The sequence below is a fragment of the Nothobranchius furzeri genome, chromosome 5 (genome assembly GCF_043380555.1).
Source record: "Nothobranchius furzeri strain GRZ-AD chromosome 5, NfurGRZ-RIMD1, whole genome shotgun sequence".
Lineage (NCBI taxonomy): Eukaryota > Metazoa > Chordata > Actinopteri > Cyprinodontiformes > Nothobranchiidae > Nothobranchius > Nothobranchius furzeri.
Window position 1 is genome coordinate 62011828 of NC_091745.1, and position 17740 is coordinate 62029567.

General features: G+C 40.7%; 1 protein-coding gene across 2 annotated transcripts in view; it reads right to left on the bottom strand.

Moving 5' to 3' along the window:
• The window catches only part of paqr6 (progestin and adipoQ receptor family member VI), a 29752-nt gene extending 13981 nt beyond the window's left edge, over positions 1–15771 (bottom strand). The window contains exon 1 of one of the 2 annotated variants that reach the window (XM_054740852.2): positions 15556–15771. In XM_054740852.2, the coding sequence (XP_054596827.1) occupies positions 15556–15616 (61 nt within the window). In that variant the 5' untranslated portion in view covers positions 15617–15771. Of the gene's footprint in view, positions 1–7587; positions 7746–15555 lie in introns of those variants that run through there. The other variant, XM_054740853.2, reaches the window with a different exon arrangement.
• Between the last annotated feature and the right edge of the window lie 1969 nt (positions 15772–17740).

Here is a 17740-nt window from a genome sequence, read left to right on the forward strand (position 1 = left end):
GAATGTTTTGCTTTATTTCTATAAAGTGGAATTTGCAGTATGTTACACACACACACACACACACACACACACACACACACACGCATGCATCTGAGATGATTACCATCACCGTCACAGGACTTAACAAATACACATCACCCCCTCACCCTCTAAAACTGATACACAAGGTGTTAATATCGGCCCAGTTTTACTTATTGGACCGATACTGACTAACATCAAAAATGACTAACATCGGCTGATACTGATTTTGATGAAGATTAGCCATGCATCCATATTAATGAGACATTATTGCAGATTTATTTTTGTTTTGTTTTTATTTTTCTCCATAATCCAGCTCTTAAGATAACAGACTATGGAATAAATACAGTCTCATCATTTCATTTTATTACGTTGAACTTTTATTCTGTGACATTATGGATTTGAATTTTGTTTACCTTAAAAGCAAAATGTCATCCTCAAAAATTCAAAAACAGAATTTCATCATAAAATTTCATCAGCAAAAGTATTCTAGTGAGATGTATTTTTTCCTGCACCCCCTCAGAGACAGAGCGTTGTCGTAACACTTGGATGGATAAAAATCTTAGTCCTGCTGGTACAGCTCCTGCCTGATGAGGGTGCTATTGCTTACTGCCCCCCAGCTGCAGGACGAAGCCTCAAACTGTGACAAAGTCTGCTTTGTGGAGTCTGAAAGCCTTCAGGCTGCAGGAGCCAATGGTTGGCTGTTACACACTGTGCTGGATAGAAATGAGGCATCTCTCTCTCTCTCTCTCTCACACACACACACACACACACACACACACACAAACACACACACACACACACACACACACACACACACACACACACACACACACACACACACACACACACACACACACACACACACACACACACACACACACACACACACACACACACACACACTGGCACAAATCTTACATTTTTGGTGGCTGAAAAGCACAGTAGCACACAGGCTGAACATCAGAGCATTTAGGTTTCGGGAGCTGAGTTTGAAAGCAAAGTGTGAGTCAGCTGACCAAAGTGATGAGAGCAAACTTTATTTTACAAGTTTCAATCCAAAAATGCCAACAAATGAAAAACCAAACGTCCTGCGTCAGAGTTAGCTTTCAGGCACGAATCTAAACTCTGAGACCAGGAGGAGACGCTTGAGTTGTTTTATTCTGAACTCACATTCAGCCTGGAACTCCTAAACAAAGAATCTGGTTTAAATTAAAATACATATTTTGGCAGGAGCTTTCTGTGTGATTATAACATTCACAATTCACTCCTCGTCTTCCAAAGTAAAGAAAAAAGGGAATGCAGTCTTTGTTTGGGATCAAAATAGGAATAAATGACAGAATTTCTTTATATTCGCTTTTCTGAAAACAGGACATTAAAACAAATGCTGTTTAATAGGTTAGATTTACTATTTAACAGTTTTATTTTTGTTCATTTTTTGGTAACTAATGGATGCCGAATCTGAATCATTTTACTATCTGCAGAAAACACAAAGGCAGAAAATATTTCTTTGTTTTATTTGTATTTTTTGACTTTCAGCCAAAAGGTCTAGAAGAAGTCTATATTCAATATAAAAACAAGACGAATCTTGAGCTTCCTGATGCTATTTTACCGATAAACTGCAGAAATAAGAGTCTTACAGAACGATGAGTCCTCCAGCTGCTCATTGGGAACTCCACAGGGTTTAAAATGCAGAAGAAGAGTTTCGTTTTGACATACATCGTCTCCACCGGGGTTTTCTAACATCTAACACGAGGTTATGATAGTTCCTCACGAGAAAAACGTTTGTCACCTTTGGCTTTTTAAAGCAAGCAGAAGTGGTTTGTAATAAACAAACAGATTTAAATCAATAAACTATTCAAACTACTCAGTTTTCCTTTAACCAACTCTATTATTCAGAAAACATCTCTACACTCGGGACGGTGTGCAACATCAGGAGTCTTGAGTTGACATTAAAAGTGGCGCACACGTGCATGCTCGTGTGCACGCATAAAGCATCGGTGGCTGTGAAAGGTTGCATTATTCAAGTTTTTGGTCAAATATTCTACTAATGCATCAAGAACTCAGATAAACATCTACTAGATTGGTTGCTCTCATGCACGCGGATGCATCAGAGTACCGTCTAAACCGGTTAATTATTGATTAAAAACCCTTTTTTTATTGTTACAACTCAGGACATGCAGACTTTAGCAACTAGCCCGATGAAGCTGAGTTTGAGGGTTTTTCTGCATTATCTGGTCTCACTGAGAAGGACCATGTCCTTTGCAGCACACCAGGCTAAAGACCAAAGGTGACAGATCATTTGCTGCTGTGGCCCCCAGACTCTGGAACTCTCTCCCCCTGAGCCGGAGATCAGTAGACTCAGTGGTCTCCTTTAAAAAGCAGCTGAAGACTCACTTGTTCAAAATGGTTTTGGTGTGACCTTCATCACCCTCTCATTGTTCTGCTCTCCCAACCTATTCCACCTTCCTCAGAATCCACTGATTTCCCCCTTTCCTATTCACTCTCTCTTTCTTTACATTTTTTAATCACAATTGTCTACTTTTTGCTCATTTTAAATATATTTTTAATCATTTTCTAAATTCTTTTTTATATTTTACATTTTTTGTTTTTGTGAAGCGCCTCGTGATTTTTATCTTGAAATGTGATAGAAAAGATCTTTTCTTCTTTCTTCTTCTTCTATGGGGTTCAGAATGTGCCAAAAATATGGTGTAGTCACTTTGTCCTCAAAACTTGTTGGCTGGCTGTTTTTATTCTCATGTTAAACCTGTGACACGTCATGTTTTCTTGTTCTGTCATTATAACCTGTTGTCTGGCTGCATTAAAACCTGTTTTCACGTGATCTCATCTCTGCTCTCTGGGTGTTTCGACAGCCTATCTGATGCCATTATGTGTAAAAATTTTTAAACAAAAGTGACAATACATTAGAATACCATAAACGGTATATGGCAACATAGAACAAATTCATAAAACAAACCATTTTAAATGTTATGGCGTGTTACTCATTTCCATGTACAATGCTATTTGTGACCACAAAAGCACTGAAGATTAGCCCAAATGTTAACTCACTTGTTCAGTGAACTATGAATGAGACAAAGACATGGATAAATATTTTAGGCACATTTGGAACCTCATACTGGAACACAAACACTAATTCAGTCAGCACCAACGCCGACGTCGTGCTGCGCCGTCAGACTGGAGGCAGAGATGCGCGCTGCCTCTTTCGTGATTAAAGCACATAAGATGTTTTATTACATTTATCATTCAAAGTCAAATTAAAATATAAACTTCTATTTTGGGATCACATATGAAGGTCCACTCCAGAGCAGTCAGTGCCTCGTCATGAACCTCACTGCAACTCATGTTACTACAGGAGCATTTGTTATTCCAGTCCGTGAGGCAACGGGTGGAGCCAGAACATTAAACAGCAATAAGTCTGTCTGAGGTAAAAGTGAACCTCATGGCTGTAGCTTTTTCAGCTTTTCCCTACAAAGACATTTGACTACTCACAAACAGGTGATCGGCTCAGGTCTACGCAGAGCAGAAGGATGGTGGGAGTGTGCGTTCCGGCCACAAGTCGAATCGTTAAACTGCACTGTTTACCCTAAATAATGATGTTAAATAAAAATGTAATGGTGTTGAATGTTTATTATTATTTCAAAAATTAAAGTGATGGGAAAAGGCTGCTCATGATCAGTTTATTATCCCTGCGGTCAGAATGATGGGAAAAGAAGCACAACCTCTGAGAAATCCATCTACCTATCTATCTATCTATTAGGGATGCACTGATATAAAGTTTTTTTGGGCCGATACCGATATCTGACCGTTATGGCCGATAAACAGTATTTGCCAACACTGATTAATTTGATTTATTTATTTAACCAGGAAGGTCCCATTGAGATTAAAAACCCCATTTTCAAGGGAGTCCTGGCCAAGAGGCAGCAAAAGTTACAGTTACAATTTTTTCACTTACACACGTTATTACAGAAGACAGTTACAACACAGGGAATCCGTCTCAATTGCTCTAAGTCTGGATTTAAATGTAGTCAAATAGACAAGTTAATTTCCTGTTTTCCTGCAGCCTGTTCCATGCAGAAGGAGCAGAGTGAACGAAAGCCCTTTTGCCCAGTTCGGTGCGAGAAAACGGAGCACTAAGTAACAAATGATCATTTGCTATGAGAAGTTACATTTCTCTGTAAGATTAAGTTACAGATGTAGGTGGGTAGTAGTCCAAGCATGGCCTTAGAAATGAAGGTGTACCAATGTCCCAACCTCTTGGTGGACAAAGGCAGCCATCCCACTGGAGAATACAATTCACAATGAAGGGGCAGTGGTCTACAGTTAGTAATAAACCTCAGCGAGGCACGGTAAACCACATTTTACGCTTCTGATATCAGCAACTTTTGAATAGACAGAAAATTATGCAAGCTAATTTTTTGAGTGTTTTGCTTTATTTCTATAAAATGGAATTTGCAATATGTTGTTGCACACATACACACCACACACATTTACGCTTCTGAGAAGATTACCATCACTGTCAGAAGAGTAAACAATTGCACATCATCACCCCCCACCACGCCTGGGCCCACCCATAGTCACACCCCTGCCAGGGAAGGTGATCCTTTTGCTTTTCAGAAGGATGATTTTAAGTATTTCCAGATGAACTCTCTAGTCACCAAAGGGCATGTGCTTTAATACGGTGCATTCACTGACCCAAAACAATAAACAAATAAAAAAGGAATTTTGAGCTTCTGTTCTGACAGCAAAAAGCTGAATGATTCCCATAAGAGTGACTGGTGCAGGACTCAACATGACCTCATCAGTGGTTTAATGGGCAACAAATGATTAGTTCAGTGATCTTAATCCACCTGTCGCTTTTTTCTTTTTCACCTACAGCCTGAATTAACTCTAGATTTACAAAAATATTGCCTTTGTGTTCTTCCACCAATCGTAAGCGCCCCCCCCCCCTCGCTCATGATCTCATCATGTGACCCGTCTCAATGGATGTCTTTATGGGTCTGAGACTGGCAATGAGGCGGGTATGCAGAGGGCATTGTGCACGCACGCACGCACGCACGCACACACGCACGCACACACACACACACACACACACACACACACACACACACACACACACCGCCTGTAGGACTGCCTTGCAGTGATCTGAGCGTTAAAGTTTGGAAAATTCCACGGTCCTGCTAGAACACGTCCAGTCTGATGGATACTGATTATGTCCCGTTCCAGTTAATTACTCACCTTTGCACCCTTAAAGGGGACATATTAGACTATGTAAAAAAAAAAAACTTATAATAGATCTATGGTCTATATCAGGGGTCAGCAATCTACTGCTCTGGAGCCACAAGTGGCCGTTTGAATCTTCCACAATGGCTCATAAAATCTTTGGCTAAACATCATAGAAGACTAAGTGTTTCTAAACAAAGGCGTGATTAAAATGCAGGTTTAACCATCTTTTCAGTTTTTTCATAGAATACTTGCATTGAATTTCCATAATGTGATCATTAAAAAGCCTGAAAGGATGACATCACACTGTAACTTAACATTCATAGACTCACAACGGGGAAAGCTGTTGTTAGTTTAGCATCCAGGAAACAGAGAACGTCTCGGCAAGCTAACTGTTAGCATTAGCAAATCCACCACACAGCAGAACTCCTCCTGGTTTGTGTTATTTGTGGAGATAAAACATCAACAATGCAAAGCAAACCAAGTCAATGGTAGAGTCACGTTGCTGTTAGCCAATCAGACGTGAGATGTCCAAATATCAAGTAAGACTCCAGATCCTGCCATCTGTTGCTCTTCTCTGATCTGGCAATCGTCTAGTTCCTGAAACAGGTTTACCAGGGCTTTTCCCTCCCCAGAGTACAACTTACATGGCATTCATTCCTACTGGAAACCACTGCAAATGTATTCATTTAACGAGTGAACAACTCATTTAAGACTGAATTTAATTGGAAAACTCGGGCCAGACGCTTCCAAGACACACCTTGTGTTATCGTGGGATCTCATTGTTCCGTCAAAATGAAGGTGGTACACACTGCTGCCACCTAGCAGAGTTTGAATTGAACCACACAAAATAAATTCAGTGAATGTTTGCATGTAAATTCTCATGAAACATTTGATAAACTGCTTAGAAATAGGGTTTTGATACCATAGCGACATTTCAGTGTTTCGCTGTTTTCTTACATCTGGGAAGAATCTCAAACAGCTTGTAAAATCAGATGATTTGTTCCACCTCAGGAACACACGTTCACCAGCTGCAGACCGTTTTGTAAACTTGTTACAGGCGTGTTTAGGTCAGTCCTTACGGCTGTCAGACGAAAAGACCCCGAGCATTGTTTAAACCAACCTCGTAAAACTTTAACGTTTCCTGCAAAGCTACTAGAACCTTGACGATCTCACTGGAGGTCTTATTCCTCAGCCTTCAGAGGAAGGGGGAATTAAACCGATTATGATGAATTATTGGATGATTCTGATCACCGGTTGAGTGGTTGGTGCATCTCTAATGAATGAACTAATTATTCTCGTCTTGTCTACATTCCCTTCTTCTACTTTGTGCCTCCTCGTTCTTCTTTTGCCATTTTCTCCTGTTCTTTGTTTTGCCTGCAGTCATGTAAATTGATCTACAGCGAACTCAGGTTACAATGTTTGTGTTGTAAGCTGTTTTTCAAATAAAGTTTTAGAAGAGAAGAAAGATCAATTTGTCAAAGAGAATAGAAGAAACCCAAACTTAGATTCACTCGGCTTCAGCTGAGAGCATCAGGATACTTTTTTGTTCTGTTGGAAAAAAACCACACACACACACACACACACACACACACACACACACACACACACACACACACACACACACACACGTCTGGCTTATGACCTCATGTTCTCTTTACTAGCCTGTCATGAAGGAGTGTTTCCCCAACGGTGCTCCACCTTCCTGTTAAACTATCTCCATCTGACACAAACAGGTGGAGCTTCTTACGTAACACCAACACTTCCTACAATCTTACATAATATTCATAAAAATCTTCATTTTATATCATCCCACCTAATCTAAACACACATCTGGTCCATTCTGAAGACTAATGATGCATTTAAAGAGTCAGCAAGTCCTGGCAGTGAAAAGGGACACGCTGTCAAACAAGAAGTTTCTGCTTATTACTCAACTTGTGTGAAGTTTAAACAAAAACACTGGCAAAGGAGTTAAAACAGAAGTCACCTGGTAGGCACAAAAACACTAAGGTTGCACTCTCAAACGAATCACTAAATGAAGCAGTTTTTAAAAATCTGATCAGCTCATAAAAGGTTATTTCTAAATAAATTTGAATTAGTTGTCAATAATTAATAGTTTTCATTAATAAGAGGAATATTAAAAGTTCTTCCATTAACGGTGGAAAACTGGAGCTTTAGTCACGTGCAGCTCCAGAAAGTTCCCAGCTGTTTTCTGTTTTTCTTCATTTTCATTCAACTCTAATTTCTGAGGAGCAGCTGAAGTGAATGTCGCAACAAAGCGCACCGACGAACGGACGGTTCCACTATTATCCTAATGAAGGGACTTACCGCTCCTCTGCTCCATGCGGGTCTCTTTACTGGGCTCCGCTCCCTCTGACCGCCGCTCTGAGTGATAGGTATTCCGGGCTGGGCGTCAACTCCTCTCCGTGTCTCTGTCTCCGTGTCTAGGAGAGCATGAAATCCGCTCATCCGCAGCTGCAGGGTGTGTGCGTGTGTGTGTTTTTTCTCGGCTCCCACTCGAGCCAATAGGAGGCGGCTTTCGGTGCTCACGTGGCTCTTCGGCGCAACAACACCCAGCCATGTGCTCGCGAGGCTGAGCGCACGCTGAGGTGACAGGGTATCTCAAGTCTTAGGGATCACAATTTGCCCACTTTTGTGCGCGTTTCGTTATTTAACGGCGTCTTAATCGCCGTCTTTAAACTTAAAACGCCGAAAAAAGCGGCGAAAATCCCTTCAGAACGCCGCATTGCACACCGTCTTCATGAAGTCTTCCAGAACGCCGTAAAAAACGACGTTTTTCTAGTTATTGAACGCCGCATCGAACGCCTACAGGCACTTCCAGCGCGTTCTGTGACTTTCCCGACGGCGTAAAAGACGGCGTTTTGTATGCCACTCCCAAAGGTTTTCTCAGCCACATATTTTAAACTTTGATCGTCCAATCCAAGATGAGAAAATACAGACAGTACTAGTTCATCCTAGATGCTATTTCCTGGTTTCCTGAAGATGCTATTTTATGCTTAAATTAACCAAAATTACCTCATATATAGTACTGATTGTTGCATTAGCTCATGTTTAACATGATTTTATTACTGCTTCTTGCATTGATATTAATACACTGAAGACAGTGACACGATCTGTCCCTATTAAAGTAATAATAAAACACGGGCTGATGTGATCAGACTTGTATCAGATGGATGTATTCACCACTAGAGGGCACCCAGACGTAAGCCAAAAGCCACGAGGGGATTTTTCAACATGTGTTTTTATTTGTTAGGAATGTAAAATGACTTTCATCATATTAAAATTTTCTGATTATATGTAAAAGTAAATAAAAAACGAAAAAATACCTAATCGAATGAACCTATTATTTACATATCTGACATTTTCAGAAATTCATGATAAAAAGATCGTTTCATTGCACAGGTGTACAACAAAGTTGTCTGCGCTCACTAACGACAGCTCATAAGGATGTAGTAAAAGATAAGGACAATTTAAAACCTAGACTGAAAGCCCTTGAGACAGATTCCCTGGGTTGTAACTGCATTCTGTAATCTTGTAAATAACATGTCTGTGTAGCTAAAACAAATGTAACTGTAACTTGTTCAGCCTCTTGCCCAGCACTCCCTTGCAATACGGCGTTCTGAAGGGATTTCTGCCACTTTTTTTTCGGTGTTTTAAGTTTAAAGACGGCGATTAAGATGCCGTTAAATAACCAAACGTGCTCAAAAGTGGGCAAATTAAGGCTTGCGATAACAGGGTGGTCGGACTTCTTTGTTTTCGTCGCTTAATTTTGTCAGGAATGTATAAATATTTAAGTTAATATAAACATTCATTTTAAATTAAAAACAAGGTTAAAAGTCCTCAAAATAATAAAATATTTTTTGTCAAATCTGAAAAGTGTAAATAACAATCAGAAATTATTTTTCTTTTCAAAAGACTGATCTATTTATAGGCTAATTAAAAAAAGTTTATTATTAAAAACACAACATTAAAATATTAGCCTAAAAACAAAATTATAATTTGTCTGCAGTACATTAATTGTCCACAAGGAGGCAGAAGGCTTGTGCAGAATTCAACAGAAGTTTGAGGAAAATACAATCCTGTTAAAGAGATAGGGAGCCTACATCTCCTCCCTTTCCGGTTGGCTCATGGGTCCCCGGGAGAAAAATGAATGCAAGTCAATGGAGCTAAAACAGCTATTTCCTAATCCGCTTTGCCTTACGCCTTGGATCGCACATATGTTGTACTGCAATTTAAATGAAAAGCAATGATGGGTGTTTTGACCATGCTAGTCACATACTTTGAGATTTATCAGCTTGTAAAAGTTCATAATTAGCATGATCGACACGTCGCATATATGACGTCACCACATCATCCCCTCTCCCCTAGCGTAGCTGCTACTTCCCACGTGGCCAGGTTTATGGTGGTTCTTTCCTCTTGTGGGAAGTTTGCTGAACTTACAGCCATTTTTCCTCAGTTTTATTCGTGTCTGGTTCAATTATGTCACTTTCATGATGCACATTTGTAGTCCTGGACTTATTTTCACACAAAACCTAAAATTGCGATCCCCCCGTTCGAAAATAAGCGCTTTCTTAGTATCAAAAAGCTTTTCTAATATTCACGTATGAGAAATCCATGGAACACGACAAGCGGAATCAGAAAATAGCCTTTTTAGCCCCACTAACTTGCATTCATTTTGTCATTCTTACGGGTAACCATGGTCCGGAAGTAGATGGGCGTGACTTAGGCTCCCTATAGAGGTCTAAGAAATATAACCGATCTGATGAGCAGATACGTTTGACATTAAAGGTTTTCCTAAAACCAGCAGCAACACACAAAGCAGATTAAAGCAGCAACTTTTGACCCCAACCATCATTGATAAACATTACTAGATTATTTTTGATATTCTCCTGCATTTAGAACATCTGTTTTAGTGACAAAAATATGACCCAAAATAAATATGATTAACGATAACAGACTTCCAACATGCAGTATCAAGGAAAGGCCTGCTGTGAGGCCCCTACCACAGCTTTGGGAACCTCTGTTTTAAACTAGTGTAATGTACGGAGCTCAGAAAGGGCCTGGCATAACATAGGAATTATCGTATGATAATAATATAAATGTTCTACTATATATACTATAAACTAATTGGTGGCATTTTCCAGGCCATCTAAATGGTAAAAATGCAGCCCTAATATTTTAGTGAAGTTGTATTTGAACAGAGAAACAGCAGTTGGAACAACTCAAGTGAAGCTTAGCACTTTTATCCAAACCTGGTCCTTGGTTAGGCTTTTCATTTAAAACAATATATTTTTAATTTAGGTAAGCATGCAAGTGCAGTTGCTGCCATTAATGAACTTTGTGGTTAAAGATCAATGCTATCACAAAATGTCTACCTTTTTACATGTACTTCACTACTTTACTTGCAATGTGAAATTCTTTTCACAAGCATCATTGTTTTCTACTTTGTGTGTGTGTGTGTGTGTGTGTGTGTGTGTGTGTGTGTGTGTGTGTGTGTGTGTGTGTGTGTGTGTGTGTGTGTGTGTGTGTGTGTGTGTGTGTGTGTTACTTGAAAGCATCTGAAAAGTTTAAAACAGCATAAAGTATTTAATAAATCCTATGTTCCACCTAAAGAGTGCAGAAACACGGTAACCGTTCTCTGTTCAGGACTGTGAATGTTCTTTAGGAGAATTCCTGAAAGCTGATTCTGCAGGATAACTCTCTGAAAGCAGGTATTCCTAAAATAACACGTCATTTTCCAAGAACGTGTTCTGGTGTATGTCGGCATGCAGAGCAGAGAGTGTGGTAGTAAAAAAAGAATCCAGCTGATCCAGTTTAGACTCAGAACTATTTAGATCAAGTGGAACTCAATGGGTCACATCACCATGACAAAAAAAACTCATATGTGCTTTCTAAAGGCAAATATATATATAGATACTAAATCTGAATCCCCTTCAGCCTGGTTACTCTTTATGTTTTATTTGTAAGATATTTATTACTCTTTAAAATGTGATTATTTTTATTTTACACAAACTGGACTTTGCAGATGAACCTTGAAAAAAGTATGCTAGTGCTGTCTGGCTTAACCTAGGCCCGGTTCACAGGATAAGTATGACTATTTTTGACCCAATCCTCCCTTTATGACAATTTTAAGGCCCCCTACCATAATGACTTAAAAATAACCTTATTAGATATTCCTGCCATGTTTGGTGTGATAAGAATGCTCTAGTCTGCTCAGAAGCATATTGGGACCAATATTAGACCTGTTGGATTGTTTTGGTCCAATACAAAGGAAAAACAAGCATGCTGCCTGTTCAGTGTTATGTACAGTCAATCAGAAAGCAAGGTTACAGGCCCGGTCTCAATACTCGCACTTCCACCATTGCGCCCTTACATTGTGCGTTCTCGGCCAGGGTTGTGGGTGCGCAGGGTGTCCTGATTCTAAAGTGTGGAAAGTGACTGTGCCCCTTTTGCACACTTGATCCGCACTTGGCCGAAGTCTGCATCGATGCGGACTTCAGGCAATTGCTGCGTGGGAATTTTGGAAGAAGGCGGAGCAATGGCTCAAGTGCCTTTTCTTAAAATATGTACTTTCAAATTAAATAAGTAAAGAAGATTAATGATATTTATTCCTGATCTAAATATATTAGACTAAGACTTAATGTGCACCGCAATGAATATAAACTTAGTCAAACAATTGTTGGTTTGAAAGATGTTGTTAAAGATTTTCAAAAAGTAGCACAAACAGCTACCAGCATCCCGGCATGCATTGCGGTCGATGACATAATGGCCCCTATCCCAGTTTGGCGCACTTGCGCACAACACAGTGTGCCAGTGCGATTCCCAGAAGGGCATAAGGCGCAGTGCATGTAATGGGACTGGGCAACAGAAGCATGCTGCACGCTTCGTATCCGCCATTATTGTTTACTCAAAGTCGTGTTTGATCTCGCGAGATTTCCCATGTTCCAATGTTCGTGCGTGAAACTGGTTTGTGTGTAATGTGTCCTTTTTTTCATCTCGCCGCACACCACACACTGTAGTATTAAAACAGATATATACATAATTATTTTTTATCTCATGATTGGTCAGTCATCCGTCAATTATACATTCTTGCCCGATGAAACACGTCTTAGCTGCACGTGAAATCTACTGGGGGACCATGACCAGACGTCCAAAATTTAAAAAGGCACTGTTTAGTTTCCTGGCACTATGGGGCGGTACCTACATTACTGGGTAGGTTTACACCATATGGCCGTGACTCTCGTTAGTTTAAATGTTGTTACCTTTGGAGAAGAAAGCATGCCACCTCCGTGTGATTCCTCAGACTTTGATGGTCCTTCAGTTAATACCCTACCATCGAGAGAATGTAATGCCGATGCTAGTTTTCTGGCACTATGCATGGTTTTCAGGGTTCTGCGCCTGCCGATGACATCATACGGCAATCCCACTCTTTTTCAATTCTATAGGTTTTGGAAAGAGTTTAAAAGTTTTGTTGTTAAATTTGTGTTTCTTACTGCCTGAATGTTTTTGAGCGTGTTAACATAACTTCCGTAAGTCGTACATCCAGCCAATCACCTAGTGTGATGTCATTAACAGGCGCAGGACCCCAAAGACGCTAGACCCGCTCCTTTAGTACTTAAGACCTTATTTTAATGGGTATATGGTAAAAAGTCATTAATAATTTTTAACAACTGGACATAATTGTATTCTTTTTCAACAACATTTTGATGGATATTTCAAAAGTAAATGGTACAAGATCGTCTGTTAAGTTCCTAAGCAGTGGATTATTTTTGTAAATTATAGCACACCACAGAACCGCCAGACAAATCAAACCAAACATCATCTAATCTCAATTAAAAAATAGATTCTTGGTCATTTCCTGAACCTCTTTTTAACATCTGTGTTACAACAGTTACCGTTGATGGCATCACCAGAGAGCATATGGCCATTTTCATGTCAAAAAAGCATTTTCCTTCTACTTACTTTAATTTCTCCTCATATCACATGATGAAGTTCCACGCTAATCCTGAGAGGAGACTCTTTTGTCCAGAGAGGACATCCTGTTTGATTCGGCAACAGGATAAACTTCCAGTTTTTTATCAACTTATCTCTTTGTCCTTTTCGTATTCATGCAAAGGTCGTGTTTAAGTTCATCCAAGTCTGAGCGTTGTCACGTTAAACACTCACAGGAGAACAGAGGTTATTTTTGCTCCTCACAATCAAAACACGCTTGTTCTGCAAACAGTCCCTCACCAAACTGAATTTAGGATTAGAAACAGTTGCACGGCTCTGAAGCAGTTGCTTCTTCCTTTAGAAACGTTTTTCAGAGCAGACTTCTGCACATGTTCCTCCTTTAGATCACGTCAGAAGTTGTGTTAAAACCAGGTCAAAGTATAAACCTGAAATCACCAGGGGGGCTTTCCACAGATTTGTTCATAATCTCATTATTTTAGCTGTCTGAGTTTTACCTGATTGTGTCAAATTATGTTGCAAGAATGACCCTTTTGATTCTTATGAAGTAGGATTGTTCTACTACACCAACTCAGCTGCTTCATCATGTGAAACAGGGAAATTCGAGTTTCCTCTGAAAGCTTGGTTTACGTTCAGAAATCTTTAAGTGCACAAACTAAATGGTGTTTGAGATGTGACTTCTGCAGCACCTCACTAGGATAAGATCAATTTCGGTTCATGTTCTCAATAAAAGCAAACAGCTTTGGATCTGTGCTGCAACCTAATCCAAAAGATCTTGGTTGGGTTGTTTTAGTCCACGACGTCCTGGTGAACAACAAGCCGCAGGGTTAGACTCAAATGGGCAAAACACAGCAGGTGTGAAAACAAACACCCAAAGTATCTGGGTTAAATTAGGCCCAAGGTGGTAGTTCAACTGCAGGTTTATGAGGAGGCAGGTGTTGGAAGAGTTTTAGGTCTCCAGTTTGGATTTAGACAAATCGATGAGAATCCTTCAAGTCACCATCAAATACAAGCACAACAGGAGATATAAGGTAATGAATAGGAGCACATAATACAGCCTAGTACTATGTACCTGGTACCCACTGGTTAATACCTGTTACTTACAAGGTATATACAGGTGTATGAACAGGTTTCTTAAGGTGGTGAATAAATTGTACTTGCAGCCTTTAAAAAGCTTGTAAATAAGGGTCATGCACAGGGCAACAAGTCACATCATAATACAGCCCAGTTCCTCCAAGTGTCTTACTAGGAAATTACTCCATAAATATCCCCAAATACCCTATAAGTACCTTTAGGTGTCCCTTAGCATTAACCCTATGAATGCCCCAAATTTTTGCTATACCTGAAACCCCTGGAGGAACCTAATCATGCAAATACTTCCAAATACCCTGAAATTACCTCCAAACGTAGTTTTTACAGACAGGGCTGTGTTGCAACTAAATTCATTTTTTCTATAGAACTTAAGATTCACAGCTTTTAAGATGAAAAAAGACACACACACACACACAAAACGTATGGAGTGATTTAAGCTTATGAATGTCCGGCATCCCAAATGGATGAATTAATTAAAGTGCCTTTTCCTACTCTTTGTTCTTTAAGATCCCAGGGTGGAGGCTGGTTTTGTCCCGAGAACTGAGCTCCAACATAACAAGGTGATTTAAATGTTAAATGCTGAAGAGTACTTTCCAATAACTCGTCATCATAAAGTTTCTCTGACTTCAGACCATCCAGTTCCTGAGGACACCTCAGAACCAGAAACGGCACATCTGTTTTTAACTATGTTGCAGTGTGACACCCGTGTTGATTTTAGCACCAGATTGTTGTATACTTCGGTTTTGTACATTTTGTTTCCAAACCGCGCGCGCGCGCTTTCTGAGGAAACGTCTCCAGGGCCCCTTTAGAAGAAGTGGGAGTGGATTCCCTGAAAAATCATCTGCGGTTCTTCGAAAGGGAAACACGGAGTTGGGATCGGCTCAGCTGCTACTAACACTCGAGCCGAGGAAAAAGTCTCTGACCTGTCAGCTAATGGGTCTGCTCGGGTCATCGCTGCCTGGACGTGAAGAGGTCCCGGAGCGCAGGAGCCGAGAGGAGATGGTTCATTCTTATTAGAATAAAAGAAAAAGTCCCATTATAACCCGCCAGTTCAACTCTGGCTCCTACAAGAGACTCCACTCTGATTTTTTCTTCCCTTGGATGGGAAATAAAGAAATCCTTGTTTTTCCAGATCAGGAGCCAAAAACACGCAGCAGCGCACAAAGAAAACGGCCTAAACCAGATTCATGATAATAAAGCAGAAGCTGTGCAAAAGCAAGATAAGTTACTTACGCATGAACTCCAGACAGGCGAGACATTTCCCCAGCGCCAGAACCGAGCCCTGTGTGGCCATTTCTCAGACGGAACCGTAACAGGCGCTGCAGAACTTCTCAACTCTAAATGTTCCGGTTTGAGTTTTTCATGCCTGCTGTCCCGGCAGCCCAGTCCGTGCGCACCAGAGTCCCCGCAGCAGCCTCACTCAGCCGCGTCCCAGCCCACTGATCCAGCAAGAAACTGGGTCAACATCAGTCCGTGTCGGGGTGTCTGTGGTCCCGCCGCCTGGGGATTGGTTATTCTGTGTGTGCTCGGTCAGCGGTGGGCACCGGGCCTGGGGAGGTGGGGCGGGGAGCGCAAGAGATGGAGCAAAGAAAAGAAAGAATGGCACACGGAGACCTAGTTTAGGAGGGGAGAGGCCCTCGGGAGAGCTCACATGAGGAGTTCAGGAGGGTTCATCTCTCTCACGTTCACTGGAGGAATGCAGTGGAGCCAAACCCAGCTGCAGGGTCTCCACCAACATCAACCACGCTTCGTTTTGTTTCTCCTGTTGATACTGTTTAAAGAAACCAATATCAAATGTAAAATCACATCATTGGTGCCTTGCGACACGAAGGATGCTGGTTCGATTTCCAGTTGCAGCATCTCTGCAGTGCCAGGGACGGATGCGGGGGTTGAGAACAGGGGCTGGGGGCTTTAGACAAAGAGGCTAAAAATTACATCAGTAATTTCTATTCTTTTGCTGAATTTCACTTCTGTATTTCAACCTAAAATGCTCTTATGTCCGAAGAGATACAGTAATCTCTCGCGCTGTAACGTGATTCACCTTCGTAGCCTTGGAGATTATTTTGTGCAATTTTGCATGCTTTTTTTACGGTGCATTGTTTTCTGCATCCAAATGTACAAAAAGTTTGAACTTTGAGTGTTTAAATAAGTGTGAAAATGTTATTCTACGGAGGAGAGCGGCTGTGTCGGCTGGAGCGCATCAGTATATTCAGCGCTGCGTCTTTATATGCATGGAGACGCGAGTCCCTACGACGACGAGAGACTTGCAGCTAGAGACTGAAACACTGGAGCTCCCTCAGACGCTAGTGAGAAATGAGCAGTTTAGAAGATGAATGATTGTACGACGTGAGTCAAGCTGCCACAGATAACCAGTAGCAAACACAAAAATGGCATTGATTTGTTTTACAGCTAAAAATTTGGCTCAGGATAGTTAAGCAGCATTCCCCAAGTCCATTCCAAGAAAAACACATTATGAGTGATTCCAGCTCTGAAGCAGTTTCTGATCTCACTGGTTAAAGATGACCACCAGAGCTAAAAAAAACAAAAAACAAAAAAAAAACACACAAAAATGGCTGCAACCTGTCATTTCAGCAGATGTAGAGCTACATGTGGTAGAAGCTGTTCACACCGTGTTTTTGTCAGATTACCACAACTTTATTACAATATAACATGGTATCACTAACTTTTTTTTGCATGGACAGAAGCTCTACGTAGTTATAAATTACACAAAGCATTAAGATTAAAGGGATACTTAGCAATTTTTTCGTATTTTTAAATCTTTTTTTGAGCCAGTATGTGTTAAAATGACCCTCTACAGGGTTAAGGAAAGGCCACCCAGCCCCCTTCACCCTCTGTGGCCAGAATGTTGCATTTGCAACATCACAGTTGATGGTCCAGTCTGTTGGGACTTAAGAATTGGGCTGACCAACTTGGCGCTGCTGTCTGGCTTCAGCACATTTCCTGCATGTTTTTGATCAAGAACACAGCTTAGTGATGATTCACTCCTCTAGACACTTGGGAACGCAGGGAGAAATTTCAGCTGTTAGATTAAGGCATTATAAAGAAACACCCAGCGAGAAGATAGGTTTTGGTTTTCACTTCTACAAACGGACACTAGGGGGTGCTAAAAGCAAGCATAACTGCCTACCATCCCTTTAAGACAAAAACATGAGCCCCATTCCTAACTCATCAGATGCCTGAGAAACTTCAGACGTCTACCACCTCATTTTGATTCCTTTAAATGATCACTGCAGAACAGACAGGACACAAGGTCAGCATCAGTTTATTTTATTGTTCAATGCATGGCCACACACATATACTGGTTTTCCTCTGCAATGTGCATGATGGGACAGTCACTATGGAGATGGTGATGTAGATAGGATACATTTTAGGAGTTTACACAGGTCCAAACACAATC